The following is a 25,513-nucleotide window of genomic DNA, read 5'->3' as shown; positions in this document are numbered from 1 at the left end:
AAACATAGTACCAATATATAATGGAAGAAATAAAGATCCTACAAACTTCAGATCGGCATCCCTTACAAGCACAGTAGCAAAAATATGCAAAAAAGTCATCATAAACAAATGGACCAAACACTTGGAAGAAAATAAAATAGTAAACCCTAAACAATTTGGCTTTAGAAGTGGAAGATTGTGTACCACAAACTTAATATGCTTTTAACCTGAGATTAATTGAGATAATACAAGAAAGAGATGGCTGGGCAGATTGTGCCTTCTTGGACTTGCAGAAGGCATTTGACAAAGTACATATATACATACATATACCAAGGCTTTTTCCCCCTTACAAGGGGGGTAGCCAAAAAGAAAAAGGCATAAAATCATTCCCACCCATTCCATCCCTGAATACACTCCACTCCCCTCCACCCTCCCTCTTATCTTAGCACCTCCTGAATGACGGGTCATCCCTGCACCTTGTCCAATGCCCTGGGTCAGAAGCAGTGTCGCAAGACACAGCACATCCACAGCAAGGCCGCTTCATTAAATCGGCGACCCCCCCTCTCCGTCCCCCCATTGCATAAAATGAGAGGACGGGGAGAAATACCTTCGGGCTGCGTCAAATTTTGCTCACACATACTACCTCACCCTCCATCCACAAAGTACCACAAAGTACCACCCCCATTGACAAAGTACCACATAAAAAATTAATTAGAAAAATTGAAATAATAGGAGGAATACAAGGTAAGCTACTGGAATGGATGAAGGATTTCTTAATTGGGAGAAAAATGAGAGTGGTACTTAGAGACAAAAATTCGAACTGGGAAGATGTGAAGAGTGGCGTCGCAAGGCTCTGTATTGGCTCCTTTAATGTTTGCCATATATATAAATGATATGGATGAGGGAGTAAATTGTTACATGAGCTTCTTAGCTGACAATGCCAAATTACTGAAGAGAGTAAGAACAAAAGATTGCAGATTGCTACAAGAAGACCTAGACAAAATATGGGAATGGAGTCAGAGATGTGAGATGAACTTCAACATTAAGAAATGTAGCATAATGGAATTTGGAAAAAGCAAAAATAGAGTATTGGGTCAATATAAAATTGGAAACAAGGAAGTCAAAAAAGTCAATTCAGAAAGGGACCTGGGAGTGATCATCTCAAGTGACTTGACACCCGATAATCATGTCAATGAATTATTTGGAGAGACTTTTAACTTATTAAGATCAATGAGGAAGCTCGCTGGCTGAGCAGGTTAGGGCATCGTTACTTGTGGCGAAGGTCAAGGGGGTGGCAGTTTGAATCCTGCCACCGGCGAAGTTGAACCAAGGGCATGGTTCATTAAATTCCACATTACAAAGCCCTCTGTGAGGGGGGCCATCCTAGCCTTCCAGTAGGGGGGAGTTTGTGATGTTAAACCATATCATCATCAAGATCAGTGAAAGTAGCCTTCAACTACATAGATGAAGAAATAGTTAAAAAAAAATAGTAGTTACACTAATAAGACCTAAACTAGAATATGCTGCAACACTATGGGCACCTAGCACAAAAAAGAACATAAGAAAATTAGAAAGTATCCAAAGAGCAGCAACAAAAATGGCACCTACACTTTCAAATCTGACATACAAACAAAGATTGGAGAAATTACATCTATCAACACTGGAACAGAGAAGAGAAAGAGGTGATTTGTTGACCATTTACAGAATTATGAAAGGGATGGAAATTCTTGATAGAGACAACTTATTAACCTCTTCAGTACGGGCCAAAATCTCGCAGGCATCATTATCTGCCAGACGTACGATGTGTCGTAATAATACTCCCATCATAAAATATAGTCACCGCTTATATCGATCGTTCTCTCTTTCACCCGTGAATTTTGATAACCATAGAAAATGTGATGAAGACAGTTTAGAGAGTATGTCATTACGCAGGGGCAACTACAATAAATATAATCAAGACGCCGATATGGCAGCCTCGCATATCCACTTGCTCCTCATGCCGCCCACGTATGCGGCACCGTATGGAAGGGGTTAAAATGAAACAGAAGAGAAACAAGAGGATACGAAAAGCTAAAGGACAGTTACAGAAGAGACCTGAAAAAGAATAGCTTCCCACATAGAGTGATCAATGTCTGGAATAAACTAAATGGAGAAACAGTGAGTGCCAAAACTATACACGATTTTAAGAATAAACTGGATGTGGAGAGATATGAAAATGGGTCACTACGAGCATAGCTCTCGTCCCATAATATATATATATATATATGAATATATATATATGTATATATATATATATATATATATACATATACCAAAGGCTTTTTCCCCCTACACGGGGGGTAGCCAAAAAGAAAAAGGCATAGAAACCACTCCCATCCATTCCATTTCCGGTATATTCCATTCCCCTCCACCCTCCACTTTTTTTTTTTTTTTTTTTTTTTATGAGTCCATTGTACCATGCTTGTAAAAGAGATCCGGAGCAACTTTCACATTTATGAGGAAATAAATCCATACACACTAATAAAACTTACTATGCATCAAACATCAGTGTTTACTATAGCTCAAATTGTTCACCCTTATATCCACTGGACCCTATTTCTATACATATGCATGCACTGTGGAAATAGAGGAAAAAAACAAAAAAAACGCTTACTTGGTAAATATGGGTTTCTGATGAGGCATTGATAACTTCCCCCAGTTTGGGAGTGAAGACCTTTGTGTGAGAAATGATGTTCCTGATATTCTGTGCAAAGTTCTGCGTCTCACTGTGTAGTCCTCGAACCAGAATAATGCGCCTTGGACGAATTACCTGAGAATTTTCCTTTCACATTAACCTCTATACATACAATTTAAAATCAATACAAAGGTCAATTTCTTTACAATGGTACTACAACAGGTAGACTACATTATGGCATACTGCAAATTATTCTTTTTGGCAGAGGAGCAGCTCCCATACATAACATATGGGATCCGGGCCAGATAGCGACTGTCAAAACAGCGACCGTCATAATAGCGGCTTCATAAGGGCAACGTAATCAGGTGAGCGACTTTCAAAACAGCAACTGTCATAATGGCGACCGCATTATAACAGTGACTGTAACAATAGTGACTTTACTATCAACCGGTCAGAATGGTTGCAGACTTATGTTTCAATTGCTTGTGTTTTCGTCCTTTGTATTTACATGTTCAGTTGTGTTTACTTTGTGAGATAGGTTCAGAATGAAATATGCTCAAAAGGTCACAGACTTATGTTTCTATTGCTCATGTTTATTTGTTCGTGTTTACATGTTTGTGTTCACTTTGTGAGATAAGTTCACTGAAGGGAATTTACTGGTCGGCCGCTCGGTCGTCGGTCATAGTAATCTTTGAGTTGTTAATAAAATAATGGAAAGTCGGCAACAACAAAAGGAACCAACAAGAAGACTAATCCTACCAACCAGCAACGTCACCTCCCTCCTCACCCGGACACTTGAGCAGAGTAATATTCAAGTAGTGGGACATTCTAGCAGGACCATCAAGGATCTGACAAAACAGCAGGACAAAAAGAACGCAAGTTGGGGCAACACCATGTGAGGTCGAAGCCTATATTGGTAGTACAACGTTTCGCTCGTTAGAGCTTTATCAAGTACACTGACATTGGTGCTCACAGAATGTCCCACTACTTGAATATTACTTAATTAAAATAATGGAAGGTCGACAACAACAAAAGGAACCAGCAAAAAGACTAATCCTACCAACCAGCAATGTCACCTCCCTCCTCATTCGGACACTTGAGCCAAGTAATATTCAAGTAGTGGGACATTTTAGCAGGACTATCAAGGGTCTGACAAAACAGCAGGACAAAAAGGATGCAAGTTGGGGCAAATCCAATCCTTCCTCCCTCCGTGGGTTGGTGTTCTTCCACCACCCCTTACCCACCCCACCCTTCCCTTGCTCGAGACCTTCCCCCGTGGTCTCTCTGGCTGACTATATGTACTCCAATTGTTCGCCCCAATGTCCGTGTACTTGATAAAGCTCTAACAAGCGAAGCGTTGTTGTTCTTCACATTATTAAGACTTGGACAACTTGCCCACAATGGAGTGTATAAAGTCAAGAAAAGGAAGTGACATGATAAGCCATGAAGGCTTTCTGTACAGGAAGGACAAAACAAAGTTAAAAACCATCAACTGGAGGTGCACAAAGGCAGGTTGTAAAGGTCGCCTAACAACAAGCCTTCAGTATCGAGAGCAACAACAGCCCCCAGTGAGCAGTGGCATTCACACACATCCACCAAACCCTTCGGAAGTGGCAGTCCGGAGAGTGGAAAACACTGTAAAAACAGCTGCAGTAACAACATGGGATCCACCACGAAGAATTGTGCAGGATGCAATGGCCGAAGTTAATGAAGAAGTTACAGCAGCCGTTGGCTCTTCCACAAATCTGCATCAAACCATCAGACGGAAAAGGAAAGCAACAAACAACAACCCCCCAGCTTCTGCTAATGTTGGAGAACTGTTCATACCTGATAAGTTGAGGCAAACAACAGACCAGCATAGCTTCCTGCTCCATGACAGTGGGCGTGGAGATGTTCATCGGATGCTTATTTTCAGCACAGATCAGTTTCTTCAGACCTTACATGACTCTGAACATCTTTCGATTCATCGAAGCCTTAAGACAGGAGGAAGCCCTTCAACGGACAAACCGAACCCAGCTCCTACAAGGCAGAGACCTGACTCAGCGAATGAAAAGATACGTGACAATGAACACATGAATCACTGCTGTACAGCAAAATTGAGATCAGTATGATCTTCTGCAATTTTTTCGACCCCTCGCTCACAATTTAGAAATAAACGTGGCTTGATCACTTGATGACTTATTTTTATTGCAAGGCTTGATGACTTTCTGTTGTTTGGCTTGACTAGCCTTTTTCTTTTTAAATCATGTGACTTCTATAGCTAGTCCAAATAAAATGTTGTTTTAGGTTTCAATTTCTTATTACTGAGCAGTTTCATGCAATTGATGCGATGATGTCGCTGTTATGACAATCGCTCTTATAATACAATCGCTATCATGTGGTCGCTGTTGTGATAGTCGCTGTTTTAAAAGAATCTCAATTGTGAAGTTGCTCTATTGACAGTCGCTATTATTATAGTCGCTATTCGGAACTCGAGCCTGACATATTGTCTCAATTTGAAGCAACTGCTAGTTAGGATCTTCTATCTATATACCAAGGTTTTTTTTCCCCCCTTACAAAGGAAGTAGCCAAGTTATTAGGCACATACCCACTACCACCTATTTCATTCCCACCCATTCCACTCCCATCCACCATCCTCTCCTCCCTTTCATCTTAGCTCCTCATAGACAACAGATCATCCCTGTATCCTGCCCACTGCCCTGGGTCAGAAGCAATGTAGCAAGACACAGTATGTCCACAGCAAGGTTGCTTCACTTAGTCTCCATCCCCTCATGCAATCAACAAATCAAGTACAATCTGCCACCACACTGAAGACATTAAACAAAATATTCTGGAGAACATATGTATAAAATAATGGATAGGAAAGTAGTTTATACTCACCTCTAATTAATGTAAGTACATGAAACAAACCACTACTTAACTTGTTATTATACTGACAAATCAGGATATAATAACACTTATCAAACCAACAAAAAATTATAAAACATCCTAATCAAAAACAAAATTATTTTGATAAACCAAACACCTTTCCAACAATATCCTACATACCTCCAAAAGTTTTTTAATACTCTCTCCATCACTTCTTCCTTCAAAGTCAATAAAGAGGACCTGAGCAGCAATTCTCACTGTTACTGTCTGGCTCACACACTTGGTTGGCTGTTCTTCTACCTCTGTAACACCAATGAAACATGAGGGTGGGACAGTGGTAATCAAAATATGTTTCATATCAAACAATGCACTAAATAAAAATCAACCTGAATAGCTGAACAGTCTGAACAAAATATAAATGAAACATGTGATTTTACAGTATAATTAAGATAATATTACCAAAAAATATATTTGCAAAAATACAAAAAATAAAATATTTTACCCATAATTTCCTCAGGTGGATACTGAATCTGTAGATCAATGTTCTCTTTGTTCTCTTCACGACCAAGGTCAAAGTCTTGAGCGTTAATATACTCCCCATACTCATCACCACGTATCTGTGAAAGAAAATGGACATGGCAAACATATATACATACACCAAGGGCTCTTTCCCCCTTACAAGGGAAGTAAACAATGTCAAAAGGCATAATTCCACTCCCACCCACTCCACTCCCATCCACCACCCTTCCCTCCCTCTCATCTTGGCTCCTCATGGATGACTGTAACATGGATTTATGTTACTGGACTAGTGACATAGGAAGAGACTGACACTCAGTGTGGTTTAAGCACTTTATTCAGGTGGTTACTGGTGCATCGGCCTAAGGACTGACGTGGCATGGTCCCTCACCCCCCACCCCCTTGGCAGGGGACCCAATGCAAAGGCCTAGCAATGTGCATACAGAGGTAAGTATGGCTGAACTGTCCAGGTATGATACAGTGTGAGAAGCTGGATGACTGGCCTGCCCGCTCGGGGCAGGTGGTATATATACCCAGGCCCAATCTGATGCCTTCACCAGACGTAACCAAATTGGGTGTGACCCAACCTAACCTTCAAGCATCAAGTCAGGTCAGAATACCACACAACTCGTGTCCATCAATTTGCACCTACAAGCATACTTGTGGGGTACATGTATATGCCACAACTCTCTCTCTCTCTCTTGTCAACACTTGTTGGTGGAAATACACATGCATGTCCACTTGGATTCTTTGCCAAAGTACCTGGCACCTAGTTTTACAGTGACTAAGAGGGAAATAGCCACCATAAGCAAATTATTTCAAAAGTTAAATCTATGCCATTATTATCTAAAAACTACCGTATATACTCGTCTATAGGTCGAAATCTTAAGGAATTTTTTTTTAGGCCAAAATATAGGGGTCGACCTATACACAAGTAATAATCTTGTTAGGTTGAAATCCAGACATGACAAGAAAGGCTAGGAAGAACTCTTACCTTTTCTTTAGGTTCAGAAATCAAAATATTTACCTACTAAATACTACCAGTAAACAATGGGTACATAAAATACACGGTACGTACTAAAACATGTAAAATTCCTTCTAGATACGGTAACCCCATACTGTGGTTTTACCTGTTTGTTAAATTTCTTAACACAGGCGAGCTTATTATATAATGTATACTATTACAGTACCCATAATTGTTTAAAAAAATAATGAAATGCTGTGATATTATCAAATTTATTTATTTATTTATTTATTTATTTATAGTTTAGTTTCGACCATGGGCGCAATATAGCAATAGAAAATTAATCATTAATCTTATAAATTAAAATGTATCAACGTAATATGCAATTTTGTGGGCGGAAGTGAAAATGAAAAATACCTTGCCACAAGCATAGGATCGGAACGCCATCTTATCTGTCAATTGACGGCCTCGGTGCTTCCGACAGTACCTCGCCAGGTACATTTTCTTGAAGGAATGTTATGGAGCGGAGATACATGCATTCCTTCAAGCTGCAAGAACTTTGTATAGCCAGCAAGCTAAGTGGTTGAAAAGCCCGCCAACTTCTCATTCTTCGTCGTCGGCATGTATCATAGCAAATATGACGTACTATTCGTCCGACATGACTTCATTACTTACGAAATGTTTTGGCATCTTTCTTGTTTTTTATTTCCGATCACAAAATTGCATATTACGTTGATACATTATAATCTACAAAATTAATAATCAATTTTTATTGCTATGTTGCGCCCTTGGTCGAAACTAAAAATTTACCCAAATTTAGCTTTCTACATGGTATATGTTATTGTTACCATTACCAAAACAATGCATGGATCTCACCATCACGAAAACAAACTGTTCAGTATTGCCAACTTGTTACTGTTGCAGTGACACATGGTATAATCCTAAATATTTTAACTGAAATCCACCAAAATCGGTTTCCTTGATGTCGTCATCTTCACCACCAAACAGCTCCTCCCACTCACTTCTGTGTCGAGTATCGTCATACGAATCAACCTCATCAGCCATGGGAACATCAACATCATCCTTCTCCTCCACATTATCATTAGCCTGATCATCCGCACAGTTGAGATTACAAGACTAACTCTGAGTGTTGGTTAAATTTTTTTCTAACGAAACACGCCTAGCCAGTTTATTCCGAATACCGTACTTGGTAATCTACCGTACTTGGCAATCTGTTCAAGTCTTTCACTCTGCTGAAATGGCAATTTCAGTGAAACTTATTAAATATTAAAATCAGTGAACTTGAAAAAACATAAACCAGAATACATCAGAATTAATGAAGTGAAAAAAACATAATAATCAATTGCTATACCAGGCAAGCCATGCTACTTCAAAGCATTAAGGCAGTGGAATGCTCACAGCACCAAAAACAAAAACAAACCACTCGACCTATACATGAGGTATATGGAAAATTCCAGATTTTTTGGCCAAAAATGGGGGGTCGACCTATACACGAGATCGACCTATAGACGAGTATATACGGTACTTGAGATATCTTGTCACTACCTACTAATGTGATGCCTCCCAACAACCTTTTCTAGCTTTGAAAACATAATATTTGAAAACATGAATAATTTCAGCACTTAAAACTTATTTCAAAGTAAACATTAATTAGAGGGAGGAAATTGAAGGACGGGTAGTGAGTGGTGGGATGAGGAAACAAAGAAAGGTGTAGAAGAGAAGAAGCAGGCATTCATTGATTGGCTGCAACTTAGGACGAGGGAATCGTATGATAGGTACAAAGTATAGAGAAGGGAAGTTAAGCATAAGATAAAGGAAGCAAAGAGGAGAGCAGATGTGAAATGGGGAAAGAGTATGACAGAAAATTTTGAAAGTAATAAAAAGATGTTTTGGAAAGAAATTAAAAGAGAAAGACGAGGCAAATCAAGTAGAGAAGAAAAGGTAAAAGGTACTGATGTAGAGATGATAATGGAAGAGAAAGCAGTGAGAGGAAGGTGAACAGAGTATTTTAGGGAGTTGCTAAATGTGAAGGAGGATAGGGAGGGAGAGGTAGTTGCAGTGGGAAGTGCTAAGAAAATGACCGTGATGAGTGAGGAAAATGGAGGAGAAATAGGGAAGGGTGAAGTGAAAGCAGCTGTTGAGATGATGAGAACAGGTAAGGCACCTGGGTTGGATGGATGCCAAGTAGAATGTCTGAAGAAAGGAGGTACAGTTATGGTGGACTGGCTGGTGAGGTTATTTAATGTTTGCTGGAGAGAGAGTACAGTGACGGAGGACTGGAGGTGTGCCTGTATAGTTCCACTTTACATGGGCAAGGGGGACAAGTGTGAGTGTCGTACTTTCAGAAGGATCAGCTTGTTGAGTGTAGTTGGTAAGGCTTATGGTAGGATCTTGATTGAGAGGATTAGAGGAGGAACAGGGGGAGTAATTGGTGAGGAACACTGTGGGTTTAGGACAGGTAGGAGTTGTGGAGATCAGATTTTTGTGGTAAGACAGATTTGTGAGAAAGCTATAGGTAAAGGTAAGGATGTTTTTTGGGCTTTTATACATACATACATATACCAAGGCTTTTTCCCCCTTACAAGGGAGGTAGCCAAAAAGGAAAAGGCATAAAATCATTCCCACCCATTCCATCCCTGAATACACTCCACACCCCTCCACCCTCCCTCTCATCTTAGCACCTCCTGGATGACAGGTCATCCCTGCACCTTGTCCACTGCCCTGAGTCTGAAGCTGTGTCGCAAGACACAGCACATCCACAGCAAGGACACTTCATTAAATCGGTGACTCCCCCTCTCCGTCGCCCCATGCATAAAAGGAGACGACAGGGAGAAATCCCTTTGGGATGCGTCAAATTTTGCTCACACATACTACCTCACCCCCTATTCCCCCGCCCATTCCACCTCAAGCATCACAGCATCATCTATATACAACCATTCTCCATTCACCCGTCTTCTGTCCTCTCCCGTCCTTCCTCAACAGACATTCCCCTCTTCCCCAAAGCCCCTTCACCCCATCCATCCACCTCATCCTAGGATGTCCTCTCATGTTTACTCCCCCCACATCTGCCTTCCATACCTCTTTTACTAGTCTTTCTTCACTCATTCTTTCCATGTGTCCAAACCATCCTAATACTCTTTCATCAACCCTATCTTCCAACTCCCTTTCCTACTCTGTTCTCCTCCTCACCTCCTCATTTCTCACTCTATCTAACCTAGTAACCCCCATCTACTTCTCAGACATCTCATCTCAAACACATTCAAACTCCTCCTCTCTTCCTCTCGTGTTCCATGTTTCTGCCCCATACAGTGCTGTTGGCACAATCACTCCTTCATACAGTCTCCTCTTAGCATCCATTCCCAAATGTCAATTCCTCATTACACTTTTAAATCCACCAAGGCATTTACTTGCTTCTCTCAATCTACATTCTACCTCCACCTCCACTCCACCTTTTCCTGCCACATTTGCACCTAAGTATCTAAAACTATCCACTTCCTCCAGTCGCTCTCCCTTGATGCTCACTTCCAGTCTGCTGCCACTTTCACCCCTTGTACATCTCATCACCTTACCTTTACCCACATTTATCTTCAGCTTTCTTCTATCACACACTCTCCCAAACTCTGTCACCAACTTCCTCAATCCCTCCTCCGATCATGCCACAAGCACAGAGTCATCCGCAAATAACAGCTGGCTCACCTCCCACTTTCCTCCATTTTCTTTAACCTCTTCACTCCAGGGCACATCGCACGTCTGGCAGCATTAGCTGCCCGACGTGCGATGTTGCGTCATAATAATCACATTATAAAAAATAAGGTCACTGCTCAATCGCTCGTTCTCTTTCACCCATGAATTTTGATAACCATAGAAAATATAATGAAGCCAGTTTAGAGAGAATGAGGGTCACGCAGGTACAACTACAATAAATATAATCAAGACGCCGACGTTAGCATCATCGCATACCCACTTGCTCCTTATGACGCCTACGTAGGCATCACCGTATGGAAGCGGTTAACCATCTCCAATCCCTGACTCACCACCCTTGTATTTACCTCTCGCACTACCCCATCCATGTATAAGTTGAACAGCCAGGGCGACATAACGCATCACTGACGAAGTCCCGCCTTTACCACGAACCACTCACTCTCTCCATTTCTAATCCTGACATAGGCTCTACTACTCTCATAAAAACTCTTGACAGCTCCTAGAAGCTTTCCTCCTATCCCGTATATCCGCAAAACCTCCCACAGTGCCTTTCTGTCTACCCTATCATAAGCCTTTTCCAGATCCATAAAAGCCCAAAAAACATCCTTCCCCTTTCCTATAGCTTTCTCACATATCTGTCTTACCACAAAAATCTGATCTACAAAACCTCTACCCATCCTAAATCCACACTGTTCCACACCAATTACTCCCTCTTTTCCTCTCCTAATCCTCTCAATCAAGATCCTCCCATAAGCCTTCCCAACTACACTTAACAACCTAATCCCTCTGAAACTACTACATTCATACTTATCGCCTTTACCCTTGTAAAATGGAACTATACAGGCACTCCTCCAGTCCTCCGGCACTCTACCCTCTCTCCAGCAAACATATAACCTCACCAGCCAGTCCACCATAAATGTACCTCCTTTTTTTAGACACTCTGCATGGCATCCATCCAGACCAGGTGCCTTACCTGCTTTCATCATCTTAACAACTGCCTTCACTTTATCCTTCCTTATTTCTCCTCCATTTTCCTCACTCATCACGGTCATTTTCTTAGCATTTCCCACTACAGCTATCTTTCCCTCCCTATCCTCCTTCACATTAAGCAACTCCCTAAAATATTCTCCCCATCTTCCCCTTACTACCTTCTCTTCCATTATCATCTCTCCATCTGCACCTTTTACCTTTTCTTCTCTACTTGATTCGCCTCCTCTTCCTCTCTTAATTTCTTTCCAAAACATCTTTTATTACTTTCAAAATTTTCTGTGATACACTTACCCCATTTCACATCTGCTCTCCTCTTTGCCTCCTTTACCTTGTGCTTTACTTCTCTTTTCCTTTCTTTGTACCTCTCATATGACTCCCTCGTCCTATTTTGTAACCAATCTGTGAAAGCTCACTTCTCTTCTACAACCTTCTTTGTTTCCTCATCCCACCATTCACTACCCTTCCTTTTATTTCCTCCCATCCTTCTTGTTCCACAAACCATCTTTGCACACTTTGTGACTCCCTCCTTAAAACATCCCCATTCCTCCTCCACTCCTAACTCTACTCTATCCTTCACTCCCTCCCACTCCTCCCTCAGCTTCTTCTTGTACTCCTTCTCCTTTTCCTTTTCATTTAAAGAGTTCACTCTAAGCATCTCCCTACCTTTTGTCTTTTTCCTCTTTCTCCATCTATCCTCCACTCTCAACTTACCTTCCACCAAAAAATTATCTGACATTCCCCCACCCTCTCCCCTTGGCACATGTACATCCTTAACTCTTCCTATTATACTCCTATGTACCACTACATAATCCATTAATGCTCCATCTACCACCCTTCCCTCCACCACCCTCTCCCATGTGTATTTATGCTTGACTTTCTTCCGAAACACTGTATTTGCTATCATCAACTCTCTATTCACATCTCCACCATCAACTCTCCACTATGATTCTTTCCTGGAACTCCACATTTCCCAACCACTCCATCAATTGGATCATTTCCTACCCTAGCATTAAGGTCTCCCAGTACTATTACATTGACATTTCTCCCTAATCCCTCTATGCACTCATTTAAATCTATCCAAAAAGCCTCCCTTTCTTCTGCACTCTTCTCACTACCAGGCCCATATGCACTTACAAAAACCCACATCTCCTTTCTCAGTTTCACCTTCATCCACATTATCCTTGAGGAAATCTCCTTCCACTCCACTACATGTTTACCTATCTCTTCACTTACTAGAATAGCCACCCCTTCTCTCCCTCGCCCTCTCTTCACTCCTGATAACCTCCCACTTACACTCCCAAACTTACACTCACCCTTCCCTCTCAACTTAGTTTCACTCAAAGCCAACACATCCATCTTTCTTCTCACAAACATACTACCTATCTCTTCCCTTTTACTCTCATCAGTACCACATCCATGCACATTAAAAGACCCAAACCTTAGGGTACTGGTTGGAAAACTCCTAGACCCTCTTATGCCTTTACTTTTTTTAGGAATGTCCCCTGTGGGGCTACAGGGAGAAGGATGCCTGGTCCCAATCCCCGTCCCTTTTTTCTCGCCTCTTACGATCCAAGTGGAAATACTTGGTGGCAGCATTCTTTTCCCCCACCACAGGGGAAAAGGCTTATGACAGGGTAGACAGGAAGGCACTGTGGGAGGTTATGCAGATATATGGGATAGGAGGAAAGCTGTTAAGAGCAGTCAAGAGTTTTTATGAGAGTAGTAGAGCTTGTGTTAGGATTAGAAATGGAGAGAGTGAATGGTTTGAGACAAAGGTGGGACTTTGTCAGGGATGTGTAATGTCACCCTGGCTGTTCAATCTTCACATGGATGGGGTGGTGTGAGAGGTGAATGCAAGGGTAGTGGGTCAGGGTTGGAGATGATTAAAGAAAATGGAGAAAAAAGGGAGGTGAGCCAGTTGTTGTTTGCTGACGACACTGCGCTTATAGCAGGATCAGAGGAGGGATTGAGGAAGTTTGTAACAGAGTTTGAGGTGTGTGAAAGAGGGAAGCTGAAAATAAATGTGGATAAAAGTAAGGTGATGAGATGTACAAGGGGAGAGAGTGACAGCAGGCTGGAAGTGAGCATTAAGGGTGAAAGACTGGAGGAAGTGGATAGTTTTAGATACTTGGATGTGAATGTGGCAGGAAAGGGAAGAGTGGGGGTGGAGGTAGAATGTAGATTGAGAGAAGTGAGTAAATGCCTTGGTGGATTGAAAAGTGTAATGAGAAATAGACATCTGGGAATTGATGCTAAGAGGAGGTTATATGAAGGATTGATTGTGCCAACAGCACTGTACAGGGCAGAAACATGGAACATGAGAGAGGAAGAGAGATGGAGTTTGAATGTGTTTGAGATGAAATGTCTGAGAAGTATGATAGGGGTTACTAGGCTGGATTGAGTGAGAAATGAGGAGGTGAGGAGGAGAATGGGTGGAAAGGGAGCTGGGAGATAGGGTTGATGAAAGAGTATTTTGATGGAGTTAGATTAACCCTGAAGTTAGAGAATCTTATAGTCTCAGTAGCTCAGTTGGTAGAGCGTTGGTTTTGCTTCTTCGCAAGTCTCGGTTCAAGTCCAGGGACGAATGTCTGAATTATTTGATTGACATCGCTGTAATTGGCAATTCTATTCAGGTATTACAATGACAAAAGTCCATGAAGGATACGTACCAGCTCAACCACAAGCTACATGTGGGCTTGGTTCTCTGTAAAATGAAGTTAGGACAGCAGTTAGCGGTTGACTTAAATCCTGTGGGAGTTAGATTAACCCCTAATTCAGAGAATCTTATAGTCTCGATAGCTCAGTTGGTAGCGCGTCGGCTTTACTTCTTTGCAAGTCTTGGTTCGAGTCTGGGGATGACTGTAGGAATTATTTGATTGACATCGCCATCATTAGTGTTTCTATTCAGGTATTACAATGACAAAAGTCCATCAAGGATATGTAGTTCAACCACAAGCTTGGTTCTTTGTAAAATGAAGTTCGGATGGCAGTTAATTGTCGACTTAAATCCTGGTAGAGTTAGATTAACCCCTAGGTTAGAGAATCTTATAGTCTCGGTAGTTCAGTTGGTAGAGCATTGGTTTTGCTTTTTTGGATGTCTCAGTTCAAGTCCATGGACAACTGTCGGAATTATTTGATTTACATTGCCATCACTGGCGATTCTATTCAGGTATTACAACAACAAAAGTACATCAAGGATACATATCAGCTCAACCACAAGCTACATATGGGCTTGATTCCCTGTAAAATAAATTTAGGTCAGCAGTTAGCAGTCGACTTAAATCCTGCGGGAGTTAGATTAACCCCGAAGTTAGAGAATCTTATAGTCTCGTTAGCTCAGTTGGTAGAGCATCAGCTTTGCTTCTTCACAAGTCTTGGTGTGAGTCCAGGGACAACTGTCGGAATTATTTTATATATATGTACATATATATATATATATATATATATATATATATATATATATATATATATATATATATATATATATATATATATATATACAGGAGTCCCTCAAATAACGCGGGGGTTAGGTTCCTGAAATTACCGCATATGATCAAATCCGCGTATGCTGACTTTCCATATTAAATACCGAGAACCGTATGTATGTATTTACCTAGTTGTATTTACCTAGTTGTATTTTGCGGGAAGGGGAGCTATGCTCGTGTTGTCCCGCCTTTGTATCTTGCAGTGTCTAGTTTGTTTTTAAACTCATGAATGGTTTTTGCGCATACTATTTCATTGTCCAGTTTGTTCCAAGTGTCCAAAACTCTATGAGGAAAACTGTTTTTCTTCAGTTCTCTTCTATAGCTATGTTTTTTTATTTTCTTTCCATGTCCTCTTGTGTTTCTTTTGTCCCAGTTAAGTAAGTTCTCACTATCGAGTACCTCTGTGCCTTTCATGATTCTGTAGATGGTCAATAGGTCACCTCTCTCTCTTCTTTGCTCCAGTGTCGGTAACTCCAGTTTAGCCAATCTCTCTTCGTATGATAGGTTTGCAAGTGCAGGTGCCATTTTTGTAGCTGCTCTTTGGATTCTTTCTATTTTCTTTATATTCTTTTTGGTACTGGGGGACCACAATGTCGCTGCATACTCTAATCTAGGCCTTATCAATGTAACCAATATTTTTTTCATCATGTCTTCGTCCAAGTATGTAAACGCCACTTTTATTGATCTTAGCAAATTGTAAGTCTCCCCGACAATTTTGTTAATCTGTATATCATAGGACAGGTCGTTCGTGATAATTACTCCCAAATCTTTTTCGGATCCTACTTTCTTTACTTCTTTGGTTCCAATTGTATATTTTCCTGATATTCTGTTTTTGCTTTTTCCAAACTCCATTATGCTACACTTCTTAGTATTAAAGTCCACTTCCCATTTCTGACTCCAGTTCCATACCCTATTTAGGTCTTCTTGCAGTGCTTCACAGTCCTCATCAGTTTCTATTTTCCTTAGCAGTTTGGCGTCATCGGCAAAGAAGCTCATGTAGCAGTTCACGTCCTCATCCATGTCATTCATATAGATAGCAAACATTATTGGTGCCAGCACAGATCCTTGCGGTACTCCACTGATCACCTCTTTCCAGTCTGAATATTTTTCTCTGAGCACTACTCTCATCTTTCTACCAGTCAGAAAGTCCTCTATCCATTTTAGTAGGTTTCCCTGTATTCCTCCTATGTGTTCCAGTTTTTTTAGTAGTTTTCTGTGTGGTACTTTGTCAAAGGCTTTTTGCAAGTCTAGGAATGCACAATCAGCCCATCCATTTCTTTCTTGCACTATGTCTATTAGTCTTGAGTATGTATGTGTACGTGTATGTGTACGTGTGTGTGTGCGCGTGTAGGTGGTGTATGTATGTGGCGTTTGTTGCGTATGTATGTGTTTGTGTGTATACATGTGTGTGTATGTGGCATATATGCATGTGTGCATGTGGCGTATATACATATGTGTGTATATGTGGCGTATATGCATTAGTGTATGTGGCGTATATACATATGTGTGTGTATGTGGCATGTACATGTGTGTGTGTGTGTGTGTATGTGGTGTATGTACTGTATATGTGTGTGTATGTGGCGGGATTCGGGTGATTTCGGCCCAAGGTGATTTCGGCCCGGTGATTTCGGCCCAGGGTTTTTCTGGGCCGAAATTGCCGGTGATATATTATTCTTTTAATAATATATTTTCTTTCAATAATAAATAAATAACAATAGCAGTCCTCCAAATGTTGCTATTATTATACAACTTTCATATGTGGACTAAGGTAAATGGTGTTATTGTTATACAAAAAGTTGCCTAACATTGATAACATATTATAACAAGGAGTCTAGGGTTGGGTTAAAAAAACTAAATCTGGCATTAGTTTATCTTGATATTAAATGTCATGGTAACGCTCTGGCCCGTAATCACTGGGCCGAAATCACCTTGGGCCGAAATTACCTGATCCTTATGTGGCATATGTATGTGTGGCGTGTGTGTGTGTATTTACCTAGTTGTATTTACCTAGTTGTATTTTATGGGAAGGGGAGCTATGCTCGTGGGGTACCGTCTTCATATCTCATTTTATCTAAACTATTTTTAAATTCATGTATTGTTTTTGCACACACCACTTTCTCATCTAACTTGTTCCAACTGTCTATTACTCTGTGAGGAAAGCTGTTCTTTTTCAAGTCTCTTCTATAGCTGTCTTTTTTTATTTTCTTTCCGTGTCCTCTTGTATTTCTGTCATCCCATTTTATCAGATTCTCTCTATCAGTAATTTCTATGCCTTTCATGATCCTGTAAATAGCTATCAAATCTCCTCTCTCTCTTCTTTGCTCTAGTGTCTGTAGTTCAAGTTTTTCTAGTCTCTCTTCATATGATAGTTTTGAGAGTGTTGGTGCCAATTTTGTAATTGCTCTTTGTATTCTTTCAAGTTTTTTTATACATTTTTTTGTACTTGGTGACCATATCGTTGCTGCATATTCCAATCTTGGTCTTATCAGGGTGATTAGGATTTTCTTCACCATTTCTTCATCCAGGTATGTAAATGCAACTTTGATTGTTCTTATTAGGTTATAAGTTTCTCCAAAAATCTTATTTATATGTTTCTCAGGTGACATATTATTCATAACAATGACTCCCAGGTCCTTCTCATTTTCTACTTTTTTTATTCCTTCTTCTCCCAAATTATATGATCCTGTTATTCTGTTTTTGCTTTTTCCAAATTCCATTATACTACACTTTTTTGTATTGAACTCCATCTCCCACTTCCTACTCCATTTCTGTACTTTATTTAGATCTCTCTGTAGTGATTCACAATCTTCTTCAGTTTCCACTCTTTTCAGTAGTTTTGCATCATCTGCAAAGAAGCTCATATAGCTTTCAATTCCTTCATCCATATCATTAATATATATAGCAAACATTATTGGGGCCAGAACTGTTCCCTGCGGAACACCGCTTGTTACTTCATCCCATTTTGAGTGCTGGTCTCTTATCACTACTCTCATTTTTCTTTCTTGCAAAAAGTCTTCCATCCAATTTAGTAGTTTGCCCTGTATTCCTCCTTCAGTTTCTAATCTCTTCAGCAACTTCTTATGTGGTACTTTGTCAAAAGCTTTCTTTAGGTCTAGAAATGCACAGTCCGCCCATCCATCTCTTTCTTGTATTATATCTATTAGCCTTGAATAGAAACATATTAAATTGGTGACGCATGATCGTCCTTGTCTGAATCCAAATTGCCTTGGATTTAACACTTTTGTTTTTTTCTAAATATTTTACCCATCTACTTTTGATCATTCTTTCACAAATTTTTGCTATTGTACTTGTTAGAGAGACTGGTCTATAGTTGGTAGGTTCTTCTTTATTTCCTCCTTTATATATAGGTACTATATTTGCTTTTTCCAATCTTCTGGAACTTTTCCTTCTTTCAAGGAACTGTTTAGTATGCTATGTATTTTGTCTGCCAGTTCATTCCTGCATTCTTTCAGTATCCAGTTTGCTATTTCATCTGGTCCATGCGATTTTCTGACATCAAGATTACTCAAGTGTGTTAATATTTCATTCTTTGTTACTTCTATTTCTTCCATAGGGGGGACTTTCTCTTTCCATTCATTCTCTTCAGGTTGTATGTTCTCCCTTGTAAACACTGATTTAAAATGTTTGTTCATAATTTCCGCCATTTCCATTTCCTCAGTGTATTCAACTCCCTCTTGTCTTAATTTCTCCAAGTCTTGTTTGTTTTTCAGTTTATTGTTTACAAATCTGTAGAACAGTTTTGGTTGATCTTTACACTTTTCTATGACATCTTTTTCATATTTTCTCTTTTCCTCTCTGCACGTTTGTACATATTCATTTCTATAACAGGTATATATTTTCCATTTTTCAGGTCTGTCTTTTTTCCATCTGGTCCAGGCTTTGTCTCTTTTGTCTTTTAACTCCCTACAACTTTTGTTGTACCAGCATTTTACATATTCTTTTTCTTGTTTTTGTCTTGGGACATACTTTTCCACTCCTTTTTTGTAAATTTTTGTCAAAATATTCCATTTCTCTTCTACTGTTGTTTCTTCTTTGTATATTTCTTCCCAGTTTTCCTTTGAAAGAATTCTCTTATTTTATCAAAGTTTGTTTTTTCATACATCATTCTTCCTTTTCTATATTGTTCATTTCTTTTCATATATTTTTCTTCATTAAGTTCCAGTTCAATCAATATGTGGTCACTTTTACTTATTGGTGCTTTATCTTCAATCTTGTCCACTATTCTAGGTTCAGATGTAATTATTAGGTCTAGTCTCGATGGCTCTTCTTCATTTCTATACCTAGTGTTCTCCTGTATCCATTGTGTCATTGTATGGTCAGTAACCATCTCAAGTAGAGCATTTCCCCATGAGCCGTCTCCACCCTTTACTGTCATTTCTTCCCAGCAGATTTCTTTGCAATTAAAGTTGCCCATCATAACTATTCTTCCTCCCTCTTCCATTATCTTGTTTAATGCTATCTTTGTGTCCTCTAACATACTTTTATGTTCACTCTCTTCCCATGAGGCTGTTTTCGGGGGCACATGATTTATCACAAACTTTCTGCTCTTCTTATCTCTGTCTTCTACTTCCATCATTATCATCTCTACTGTATTCTTTCCATATGTGACACACTTCACGTTTATATCCTTCTTAGTCAGGAACATAACTCCACCCCCTTCCTTTTTCACTCTGTTTCTAATCCAATAATTATATGCATCATGTCCTACACTGTTGGGTGGTAGTGGACCTTTTAATTTTGTTTCTACAATTCCCATTATGTCTGGTTCTTTTTCCTTCAAATAATCATTCAGCTCATTCAATCCTGTTATTAATCCATCTATATTTGTGTAAGACACTCTTAGTTTTCTGCCACTTCCATTGTATTCTCTGTTTCCCTTTTGTTTTTCTCTTGTATGTCAACTTTCTTTAGTTTCATATTCACTACTCTCCAATAGAATCTCTCTTTTTCTGACTCCGTTCTTTTCTCGTTTTTTTCCTTAGCTTCAAGTCTCTTCTGTTTTTCTTCCTCTCTTTCCTCTTTATTCATTTCCCTTTTTATCCATACCTTTTTATATTGTTCACTTGTTACTAGTTTCCCTGTTTTGGATAAGATATTCTCTGCCGTCGTTTGTGACTTGAATTTAATCTTAACTGGTCTGGTCTTATCTGTGCTATACTTTCCGAGTCTAAATTTCTCTTTGATTTGTTTCATAATTTCTGGTTCATCTTCCTGAACTGATTCTAGTAATTGGTTAACTTTTTCATTTTCTTCTTTGATTCTTGTGGTTCTATCTGGGTTGTGTTTTTCTTCCATTCCTAATATAATTATACATTTCTTCTTGTCTGCTAAATCTCTTACTATATTCTCCTTTTGTCTCATCACTTTAATAACCGAGTCTTCAGTATGTTCTTTCAATTGCTGTTTGACTATGTCAGTGAATGAAACTTTATTGTCTTCTTGGGTTGCTTTCCAATTCTTAGCTTCTTTAGTTATGGCCTCTGTTTTCTTTACTATTCCTCTTCAATTCCTCATTCTCCACCTTTACTTCTCTTAACTGTCTTTTTAGGTCTTCTATTTCATCAGTTAAGTTTTTGTTCGCCTTCTCAAGTTCTTCCAATTTTTCAAACCTCTCAGCGATTTTTGTCATCTTGCCAAACCTAACTTCCCAGTTGTCAGACATTTGTTAAAGTTTTTCCTCCAGTTTTGTCAGTCGGGGGAGGTTGGTGTCCGCCGCCCTTTCATTAAATCCTTTGAAATTATCATCCTCACCTTCCATTGTACTGCTCTTATCTATGTTTCTGATCTTTACATTTTTATTAGAAATTTTGTCGTCACTCAGCTGGTCGGGGGGTCGTTTTTTTATGTTTACATTTCGTCTGTCTGCCTGGGCCAAGTTTTCTCCTTCCTCATTTCCTTCCATTTCCCTCAGCAATCCCTCCCCTTCTCCTCTTTCCCTACTTTCCCACTACCCCACAAGCAATTTCCCCCACCCTGCAAATACAATAGGTACTTCCTTTGCTTTGGAATCCTCTATTTTTCACTTTTTCTTCAGAACGTCTTCTACGCTGTCCATTCACTGAAGTGTGTGTGTGTGTGTGTGTGTGTGTGTGTATTTACCTAGTTGTATTTTGCGGGAAGGGGAGCTATGCTCGTGTTGTCCCGCCTTTGTATCTTGCAGTGTCTAGTTTGTTTTTAAACTCATGAATGGTTTTTGCGCATACTATTTCATTGTCCAGTTTGTTCCAAGTGGTTCTCTTCTATAGCTATGTTTTTTTATTTTCTTTCCATGTCCTCTTGTGTTTCTTTTGTCCCAGTTAAGTAAGTTCTCACTATCGAGTACCTCTGTGCCTTTCATGATTCTGTAGATGGTCAATAGGTCACCTCTCTCTCTTCTTTGCTCCAGTGTCGGTAACTCCAGTTTAGCCAATCTCTCTTCGTATGATAGGTTTGCAAGTGTAGGTGCCATTTTTGTAGCTGCTCTTTGGATTCTTTCTAATTTCTTTATATTATTTTTAGTACTGGGGGACCATTTTCTGTGTGGTACTTTGTCAAAGGCTTTTTGCAAGTCTAGGTTGGTGGGTTCTTCTTTGTTTCCTCCTTTGTGTATTGGTACAATGTTAGCGTTTATGATGTGTATTTTGTCTGTTAGTTCTTCTTTGCACTCCTTTAGAATCCAATTTGCAATACCGTCCGGGCCATGTGATTTTCTGACATCCAGCCTTGATAAATGTTCTGATATTTCCTTTAGTGATGCTGTAAACTCATTCATGAGGGGAGATTTCTTGTTTTTGTCTATGTCACAATTCGGTATTTTCTCTCTGGTGAAAACAGATTTAAAGTGATTGTTCATGACTTCGGCCATCTCTAAATCTTCTGTGTATTCTATCTTGGCATAGTTTCACCAATTCCTGTTTGTTTTTAAGTTTACCATTCACATACCGATAGAATAGTTTGGGTTGCTCTTTGCATTTGTCTATAATATCCTTCTCATGGTTCCTTTTCTCCTCTCTTCTCACATTAACATACTCATTTCTATAGTTAACATAAATTTGCCATTTGCTTTGTTTTTTGTCTTTTCTCCACTTTTTCCAAGCTTTGTCCCTTCTGTCTTTTGCCTCACTGCATCTTTTGTTGAACCAACATTTAATGTACTCTCTCTCTCGCTTTTGTCTTGGTACATGCCTGTTTACCCCTTCATTGTAGTTTTCCATCAATATATTCCATTTCTCTTCCACTGCTGTTTCTTCCCTGTAAAATATTTCCCAGTTTGCATTCCGGAAGAATGTCTTTAGTTTTGTAAAGTCTGTTTTGTTGTACCTCAGTCTTCCTTTCCTATGCTTTTCGTTCCTCTCTATGTCTATTTCTTCCTTTAGTATAGTTTCGATGAGTACATGGTCACTCTTTCCAATTGGTGTCTCATACTGGACTTTATGCACTATTTCAGGCTCTGTTGTAAATATTAGATCTAGTTTCGATGGCTCTTCATTATTTCTGTACCTTGTGTTTTCATGGACCCATTGGGTCATTGTGTACTCCATGGTCATGTGTGTGTGTGTGTGTCTGGGTGCGTGCGTGTATGTGTCTGTGTTCACATGTACAACTAAGCATGTACATGTGTGTCTGTGTTCGTATTTGTGTGTACACGCACGCGCATTCACAACATACACTGGTTGTCTAACACGTGTCTGTGTGTGCGTGTCTGCACGTGCGTAAGCATGTATATGTCTGCTTTTGATCTCCCAAACCACCACCGCCAGTAACAACAAGAACCTCATAAGAGAAATTAAGACGCGACAAGCACAGTCATTATCAGACTTATTAGTTGTGTTCCAAACGAAAGAAACATTACTCTTCAACAGGTTAGGGCGGTAAAATTTCACGTTTGCACGGCGCAGGTGGTGGAAGCGACAAGCTAAAGCTTGTTGGCTACCCCCCTACTCCCCCACTCCTCCCCTCCCTCCCTCCGGCATCAGTACCCGCAGGCAGCCACCCACGGCTATCATTCGCCCCATACCCTTGTTTGAGCAGTTCCCAGTGTACATAATGACCGCGTTATATGAGGATCGACTGTATATGGTAAAATAGAAAGCAGTCACCACAAATGTTTGCGATGTTGCCGTGTGTGCGTATGCGTGCCCAACTCGGCATGAATTTTAAAACGGTTCTCTACATTTGAGATGGTTTTGAAATAAAATCCATGCATGATTGAATCCGTGTTATTCAAATCCGCATTGTTTGAGGGACTCCTGTATATATATATCATACATACATAAGATAAGAGGGAGGGTGGAGGGGTGTGGAGTGTATTCAGGGATGGAATGGGTGGGAATGATTTTATGCCTTTTTCTTTAGGGGGAAAAAGCCTTGGTATATGTATGTATGTATATATATATATCTATATATATATATATATATATATATATATATATATATATATATATATATATATATATATATATACTGTGTTAAACACGACAGCATTTTGAGTGATTAATTTCTTACTGAGATTTTTAATTTTTCTCACAACAGATCTCATTTCAGGGGGGTGGGCAAATACAAGCCTTCCATAGTCTTCCATACTTAATTGACATTTCAACTTCAGGGAGTTATCTTCAGAATAGTATACATGAATTAAGTTAGTTTTATCCCGTCTGGGGTATTGGCTGCTTGTTATTGTGGCAAAGTAGCATGCAGTTGATACTTTAGGGTCTATATGGGGCGCCCCTACGGACCAGAGCCACACATCATTTTGTCTATGATAGAGGAAAACTCTGTTCATAGAGAAATGATGACACTTTTATACTACGACTGTCCCTCCGTTATGCTGTCCTCCAACCCCTTGTTGCTGTCCTGTACCATTTCTCTGAGTATTCCTTTTCTGTGATGGGGGAATTCCCTGTGGTGGGGGAAAAGAATACTGCCACCAAGTATTCCCACTTGGATCGTAAGAGGCGAGAAGGGACGGGGATTGGGACTAGGCATCCTTCTCCTTGTAGCCCCACAGGGGACATTCCTAAAAAAAGAAAAGAAGGCATAAGAGGGGGCTGGAAAGCCTCGGACCAGCACCCTAAGGTTTGGGTCTTTTAATGTGCGTGGATGTGGTAGAGATTGGTAGTATGTTTGTGAGAAGAAAGATGGATGTGTTGGCTTTGAGTGAAACTAAGTTGAAAGGGAAGGGTGAGTGTAAGTTTGGGAGTGTAAGTGGGAGATTATCAGGAGTGAAGAGAGGGCGAGGGAGGGAAGGGGTGGCCATTCTAGTAAGTGAAGAGATAGGTATACGGGTAGTGGAGTGGAAGGAGGTTTCCTCAAGGATAATGTGGATGAAGGTGAAACTGGGGAAGGAGATGTGGGTCTTTATAAGTGCATATGGGCCTGGCAGTGAGAAGAGTGTAGAAGAAAGGGAGGCCTTTTGGATAGATCTAAATGAGTGCATAGAGGATTTGGGAAATGTCAATGTGATAGTACTGGGAGACCTTGACCACTTCACTACGGGACTTAAATCTCACGGGCAGCAGCCAATGCCAGCCGTACAACGTGTCGTAATAATACTCGCATCATAAAATATAGTCACGGCTTATATCGATTGTTCTCTCTTTCACCCGTGAATTTTCAAAACCACAGAGAATGGGATTAAGAGCAGATTAGAGAGAATGTAAAAACACAGGGGCGACTACAATAAATATAATCAAGACGCCGATATGGCAGCGTCACGAATCCACTTGCTCCTCAAGACGCCTACGTGTGCGGCACTGTATGGAAGGGGTCAATGCTAGGGTGAGAAATGGTCCAATCGATGGAGTGGTTGGGAAATGTGGAGTTCCAGGAAAGAATCGTAGTGGAGAGTTGATGGTCGAAATGTGTCTAGAAAGAGAGTTGATGATAGCAAATAAAGTGTTTCGGAAGAAAGTCAAGCATAAGTACACATGGGAGAGGGTGGTGGAGGGAAGGGTGGTAGATAGAGCGCTAATGGATTATGTAGTGGTAAATAGGATTATGATAGGAAGAGTTAAGGATGTACATGTGCTAAGGGGAGAGGGTGGGGGAATATCAGATCATTTTTTGGTGGAAGGTAAGTTGAAGGTGGAGGACAGATGGAGGAAGAGGAAAGGGACAAAAGGTAGGGAGGTTCTTTGAGTGAACTCTGAATGAGAAGGAAAAGGAGAAGGAGTACGGAAAGAAGCTGAAGGAGGAGTGGGAGGGAGTAAAGGGTAGAGTAGAGCTGGGTGTGGAGGAGGAATGGGGATGGTTCAAGGAGGGAGTCATAAAGTGTGCAAGGATGGTATGTGGAACAAGAAGGACAGGGGAAAATAG

General features: G+C 40.2%; 1 protein-coding gene across 2 annotated transcripts in view; it reads right to left on the bottom strand.

Moving 5' to 3' along the window:
• The window catches only part of Cpsf100 (cleavage and polyadenylation specificity factor subunit 2), a 156,693-nt gene that overhangs the window by 34,719 nt on the left and 96,461 nt on the right, over positions 1-25,513 (bottom strand). For both annotated transcript variants that reach the window (XM_076182966.1, XM_076182967.1), the window contains 3 exons: positions 6,024-6,138; positions 5,702-5,823; positions 2,633-2,788 (listed from right to left, as the gene is read on the bottom strand). In XM_076182966.1, the coding sequence (XP_076039081.1) occupies positions 2,633-2,788; positions 5,702-5,823; positions 6,024-6,138 (393 nt within the window). The remainder of the gene's footprint in view (positions 1-2,632; positions 2,789-5,701; positions 5,824-6,023; positions 6,139-25,513) is intronic.

The sequence above is a fragment of the Oratosquilla oratoria genome, chromosome 3 (genome assembly GCF_046742065.1).
Source record: "Oratosquilla oratoria isolate Oo_2021 chromosome 3, ASM4674206v1, whole genome shotgun sequence".
In the NCBI taxonomy this organism is placed as follows: Eukaryota; Metazoa; Arthropoda; class Malacostraca; order Stomatopoda; family Squillidae; genus Oratosquilla; species Oratosquilla oratoria.
The sequence above is the reverse complement of the archived record's forward strand: the minus strand, read 5'-3'. Positions and strand labels throughout refer to the sequence as shown.